General features: G+C 32.0%; 1 protein-coding gene across 1 annotated transcript in view; it reads right to left on the minus strand.

Annotated features, from left to right (window-relative positions):
• DPYD (dihydropyrimidine dehydrogenase) overlaps positions 1–7,095 on the minus strand; it is a 1,462,963-nt gene that overhangs the window by 1,245,174 nt on the left and 210,694 nt on the right. Inside the window, exon 3 of the mRNA XM_006882430.1 lies at positions 4,678–4,760. Within this exon, the coding sequence (XP_006882492.1) occupies positions 4,678–4,760 (83 nt within the window). The remainder of the gene's footprint in view (positions 1–4,677; positions 4,761–7,095) is intronic.

A 7,095-nucleotide genomic window follows, 5' to 3' on the forward strand; every position in this document is an offset into this window, starting at 1 on the left:
CTAGTACCACAACCCCTTCTAAATGCAGACTGGACTTCTGGCAGTTCTCTGCTAATGTGTTGTTCCAGTCGTTTTTGGATAATCTTCAGTAGAATCTTGCTTGCATGTGAAATCAATGAGATTGTTCTATAGTTTTCACACTCTGTTAGGTCACCTTTCTTTGGGATGGGAACAAATATAGATCTCTTCCATAAAATGAAATTATTTTGTGTTTGCTGTATGTTAAGTGTTCAATGACAAAATGTGGACAGAAACTATGATACTATCTTAACAGATATGTTGCTTTTGTTATGTACTTTCAAGATGGAACCAAATCATGGATGACCTTTCAATGAGCTTTCAGAGGCAATAAATTACTCAGTAGAAGATTGTTTATCATTTTTCCAGGGAGCAACTGGTGGATTTGAACCACATGCCTTTTGACAGGCAGGGCAACTCCTTACCCTTGGGCATCAGAGCTCCCTCAGAACAGATACAGAACACTTTTAATAGAGCACTGTTTGCAGTTTTGTTGGTGTTTATGTTTATTTGTTTTTCCCTGGAAAGTGCTGCTCTGGACTTCTAGAACACCAGGCAGTGGTGCATCCATCATTTTTTAAATTTGTTTTTAGGTATATCATATAATAACCCTATTGCACTCTACTAAAGAAAGCAAAAGGACTTCAGGTTTTAAGCTAATTAAGAGAGGGGAATGCTCCTAACAATACCAGGCCAAGGGACCGCGAGAAAAGCTCTCCGTGTCAGAGGCCAGAATAACTGATTGAGAAATATGTTTGTAAACCTTGATTCAAACCACACTAATGACATTAAAGTATAAAGACTGAGACTCCAGGTCTTTATTTAAAGCACCTGATTTTTGTAATTTTCTCCTGTAATAGACATCATCTACTTGAGGGCAAGGATTGTGTTTCACTTACACTTGTAACCCACTACTATCATAGTACAGAAATTCATGAAGTGTTTTTTTTTTAAATAAATGAATGGCCTTACTTTCTTCTCTTACTCAAATACTCCTACAAATCAATAATATTAGTAGTATAATGTATACATGAACTCTGTCATTTCCTTCTCTAAATATGACAACTCTCCTTTAGACTTGTTGTCACGACATGAAACAACAGTAAATTCTGACTTAGAGTCTATCAATGAACACATCTCCAGACAGCCTCCTGAGACTAACCCCCTATAGTAAACGAGTTCTTCAAGCAAACTAAGCATATTGGTGTCCCACTTCATCACTCTGAAATTCTGAATTGTTCTCTACTATTCAGTGTTCCTTGAAGGCAAGGATGGCAAAGTTTTGTCTCTTATATTTTTTACATGTTTCTAGAAGAAGCTATTCCTTGGAAAAGGTTATCATGTTTCAAAAGGTGGAGAGTTAGTAAAAGAAAGGAAGACCCCCAATAAAGATGAGTTGACACAGTCACTGCAACAATGGGTTCAAGAGGATTAGTGACAAGGATATGACAAGGATAGCACAGTATTCAAGTCTGTAGATTCAGGTTACTATGAGCCTTACTTGAGTTAATGACATCATACAACAAGAATAACAATTCCTGCTAATTATATGATGCTCTGTGTTCACTATAGGATGTTGTTGCTGTTATGTGCTATACAGTCACTTGTGACTCATAGCAACTCTACGTACAAGAGCCCTATACCCTTCTCTATCCTGTGCCAACCTCACAGTTTCCGACACACCTACTCCCATTACTCCAATCACTGAATAGATCCATCTCATTGAGGGTCTTCTTCTCTTGTGCTGCCCCTCCATCCTCCCAAGCATGACATGGAGTGGAACCTCTCCAAGGACTGGTTCTTCCTTGCTACATGCCTAAAGTATGTCACAAGAAGCTTCAAAATCCTTGCCTCCAAGGAGCTGCCAGGCTTCACCCTCTCCACGACAAACCTATTTGTTCTAACAGTCCATGGTATATTCAACACTCTTCTCCAGCACCACAGCTCAAAGGCATCAATTCTCTTTCTGTCATCCCTAGTCACATGTCCAGCTCTCTGACGAATATATGTCATATAATGTCAGATACTACCGATAGAAAATATGTCTGTGTGAGTATTGTGGCAAAGTATGTACTAAAAAGAAATTATAATTTTGTTTTAATTATATTTAAAATTTGCTGTTCCTAGAACGCATCTTGCACCTTTAGGTCTTCACGTCTTTGCCTTAAATTTTCTCAACTTGCAAAACAATCACTCCTTCAAAGCCTATATCAAATATCTTATCATCTCCAAAGTTTCCTTTGATCTATTTAACCACCCTTCAAAGAGTCAAAAATTGATAATATATGTGAGAGCAATTAAATTTTGTTCCTTTGTGCATATTCCTCCTATGTTATTAGCCACATTGCATTATAAGTTTGTTTCACTAATACTACAGTTAAATGAACTCCTATTCTTAAATTCAACTCCTTGAATGAAATTTGTTTTCTAAATGTATAGGAGACTACTGAATGCTATTAGCTACTGAATTATTTCACTGTATTTAGAGAAATCAGAATATACTAGGGGTGTGTGTGGTATATGGATTAATACATATATACACACAGAGACAGACAGATGTAGATTTATATGTACGTGTGACAGTTTGCTACGTGTGTAAACAAAGTATATTTTACAAATAATTGCATGCTGAATAATATTATGTAGACTCCTGCTTTATCTTCTACTATGGGTGATTGCGGTTGTGAGTAAAGGTAACTTTTGTCAAGCAATGATTCTTAAAATAAATGCATTAGTTTCTCTATATAGTTTTAAAATCAGAAGATTCTGTTATGTCCTGAAAGAATTATTTAAAAATTTGATCAAATGTAATTATGTCTTCATACATAATTCTTCTATAATTCTCTCCTAATTAAATTTGGGCATCCCCTCCCTTGATGTTAAATTTCCCTTTCTGATTACATATTCTTTCCTTGTTCATTATATTTCCCTTTCTTATGTCCATCTTCATTCACACTGCTTCTTTGCAATTCTTTCTAGTTTTGGTTTTCAGTTCTTTTATTTAGATATCAAGAGTTGCATTCTCTTTGTCTTCTCTGTGTCTGTATGTTTACTTCAAAATAAGTATATATATAAAACTACTCAGAATTGATAATAGCTTACTAAATAACTATTAACATGAAGTTTTAAAATATTCAAAATTATATCCAGCATGTAGCAAAAACAGGCTGTTCAATTTATAACTACAGTAGCTTTAGACAGATGGAAAAACACTATATTAAACAAGAAACCATTCATAATTTTTGCATTGGCCTTTTCCACAACACATTTTACATTTTATTTTAATTTACTACACCTTCCAATAGCTTCAACTTTCTGAGAATGTCTGATTACCTTTTATATAGACACAAATTCTCTATTGTGTACTCAGTTTTATTTTCTCCTCTTTTTTATTAGTAAAGACATTAACAATAAAATAGGCTGCCTTGCTCCAGCTGGTAATTCCTCAGTACTAGTAATATATTATTCCTCTTTTTGTGACATCATAATCATCTGTACAGAAGTACCATGTATCTTTGTGTAGAAGCTACTGTTTCCATTAAATTTAATTACCTCCCCCTGTGGTTTTAAATAGAAGTGGCTTCAAAATGAGGGCAGCTTCTATTAAATTTAATTACTTTCCCCTGCTGCTTGCACGGTTAAAGGGAGGCTTCTAAATGAGAGTGGCTTCTAAACTAAGGTATATGGTAACTGTGTGCTAGTAACAACAAAATTAGGTCTAAACTACCCTTCTAGGAAGCGTCTTTGGTTTATCTTTTCTTTAATATTTTTGGCCTTGATTGAGCTTCGTAAAATTAGACACTAACATGGAAGAAAACGTCTTTTAAAATCAATTCTAGTTGCTAAGTCTAAATAAACCTAAATCTGCTATTTTTTTACAAAGACACAATTATCCCAGAAACATGGAAAATTATCAATTAAGAAATTTGATTATTAATATCATTTTTTGCTATTTTCCAGCATGAATGACTGTAAATTTTCTTTTTTGATGCATTTCTAAAGTGCAGCCAAAAGGCTCCTTTGATTCTAGCCAAACAAATATAAAGGTAGCCTCACTAAAAGTTATTAAAACCACATTAAGTTTGGAGAATTTCATTAGATGTATTCAGAAATAGTGGCATTCAAAAAAAAAGAAAAAGTATCTGACTCATTAAAACCACTGTGCTTCAAAACAATCTACATGTTTTGTAACAGTCTAAAATGTAAATCACTTTTAAAATATACTGTAATATAATGTCATAAAATCGAATAGAAGATGAAAATTTAAGCACCTCTTTTTTAATTAAATATTAATTAGGAGGAAATACTACTCAGTTAAACCAACATAGTACAATGTTTATTTTTTTAAAATACAGGCAGAATTTACATGAACAATATTTTCATTCAATCACACAGTTTAGTATAAATATAAAACAAGACACCCCTTAAGCATTTTAAGTAACAAATTAAACATTTACATTTTTTACTGTGCACTGAGGCTTAACATTTATGCAGCTTCAAAACCAAAGTACAGCCTCAAGGGAAGTCTCTCCACTGACAAATTAATACCTTAGAGAACAGAGCTGAATGGTGGCAATGAACTCATTTGTTCCCCCAATAATGAAGAATGACTTTTTCTTTACCACATCTGTGACTGTTGCTATGGTGACCCAGACTTACCTCATTGCTTCTCTGAGAGCTCCTCGCTCACCAAGAGTCGTGTGCTTGATGTCATCAAAATTATTCTCCAGCTTCTCACAATTCTGCAGTATATTAAAAAAAACAACAACAACAACACAACAACCCTGAATTAGTCTTCAACATCCTGTGATAAAATTATATCTGTATAGTTCTGTAAAAATAGAATTGATTATATTGATTATGGCTTAGGAAAAATATGCACAGCACTTTAATTGGCTAGGATTCATTAAAATTGACAGTGTGAACTCAGCAGCAGCAAAATAAAAATGTCTTATGACACAGCTGTCATGGAAGTCTTTTTATCAATTTTTCAGACTGGGGAAAATATAAGAAATAAACAGTATATAAAAGTTGTACAACTTCCACAGTTTTATGGAATAAAAATCAGTGCTCTACATGATCTCAAGTGGATCAAGTCAGTTTAATTTCAAAAGAGAAAGTTTTTAATATACCAGAGTTTTCAATCAAACTTTTATGACAAATTAGCTTTTGTTCTTAGTAAATTGATATTTATTTATAACTAGATAATTTCTCAGAGGTAATATAATAATGAAAGTACCAAAACTGTGGGATCATCATTTGATCTCATTTCTTTAGATGACTATAATTGTATCCATGACTACCAAGTATGCTGTTGTTGATTGCCTTAGAGTCAAATACAACTTATAGCGACCCACAATTTTTTTTGAAAATAACTCGAATACTTAAAAAGCAGATTAGGTTCTTAAAAATATATTAAAGTTGTTTAATTACATTATAAAGACTTGTAACATAACTATTTCTATATTTTATAGCAGTACTCAAGTGAAATTTTAAGACTTTTTTTACTTTATCGCAATTGTAAATATAACTTCATATTTAAAACATGGTTTTACATGGTTTCAATAAGTTTTGAGACCATAATATATACAAATAAACTGTAACTAAAAAATATTTGATTATTTGAGTACATTAAATGTCTGTGGAATTTATTAATATTTAGATAATGAAATAACTAGACTCAGTGTTTTAATTAATTTACCAAGTGTAACACTAGTATTTTTATAACTAATGAGTTCTTCATGAATGTGTTCAATTTGTGCAAAAGTATATTAGATTTGAAAAAGCCAGGGTATTTACACTAATAATATATCAATGTGTAGGGATTGTTTGATTGGTTGATTATTTCCATAGATTATAGCCTCTGAAACTATATTAAATGGGGAAGTCCTGCAATGCTGTTTCTTGGGGTCAGAATCAACAGTACAGGACAGGGTTAAAGAAATATCTGATGTATGAACTGGTCTTTTTCCTTTGCCCCCCCCCCCTGTTTTTTTAAATTAACTTCAGTGAAGAAAGCAATCCTGTTAATATAGTTACAGATATACTTATATAATGTAAATTTTATTACCAAAATAGTTTTCTTATTTGAATTCTGGAAAAAAATCTCCCATTAGACATATTCATTACAAATATTTCTCTTGCTCTGAACCTTACCTTTTAACTTCTTTGTATTGTTTTTCATGAAGATAATATTTTTTATTTCAGTGTAGTCAAATCTATTAATCGCTTTCCATCTATAATCAGTGCATATTAAATTCTGTTTTAGAAGTATCTATCTCCCTCAAGGATATGAAAAATTATTCAGAAAATTTATTATTATTATTATCATTATTATTATTAAATTATTCAGGTCACATTTATCTGAAAACTGAGATAGACATTTCTGTATGATGTAAGATTAGTGACCACCTGAGATAGACATTTCTGTATGATGTAAGATTAGTGACCACACAATAAATATAATAAAACAATAAATTAAATTAATATGGTTTATTTGGAAAAATCACTTGCCCACTGCAAGGCAGAATAATATTACAGTTAAATCCAGCCAAAATAAGTTCAGGTCTCTCTGTAATTTATCTGTTTCCATGTTTACTACAAATTAAGTCATAATAAATAAGAAATTCCTCTAAATTATTATGAAGAAAAGAATAGTAAATTGAGGGGAACCCTTTATCTATGGGAACATGCAACAGAATTGATAAACTTCATTAGTCATCAGGAAAATGCAAATAAGAGTCATAAAGAAGTATAATGATACACTGAAAAAATAATTTAAAATGTGAAACATGCAATACAAAAATAGTTGTGTCTTTTTTTAATTTATAAAGAACTTCCATACAATGCTGATAACTACTTTGGAAAGTTTACTGTTACCATTAAAAAAAAATGTATAAAACACTGTAATCCCAGAGGTGCGTGGTTTGAATCCACCAGATGCTCTGCTAGCTAGGGAAGGAAGAACAAATCTCCTCCTGTACCAGTCAGATCTGATTTGATGGTACACACAAAATAATAATAATTTTTAAAAAAATATTTTAAAAAATGTATAAAATTTGTATATTTATAAAATGT

The sequence above is a fragment of the Elephantulus edwardii genome, unplaced genomic scaffold (genome assembly GCF_000299155.1).
Source record: "Elephantulus edwardii isolate Elephantulus edwardi_28Jun2011 unplaced genomic scaffold, EleEdw1.0 scaffold00020, whole genome shotgun sequence".
Taxonomy (NCBI): domain Eukaryota; kingdom Metazoa; phylum Chordata; class Mammalia; order Macroscelidea; family Macroscelididae; genus Elephantulus; species Elephantulus edwardii.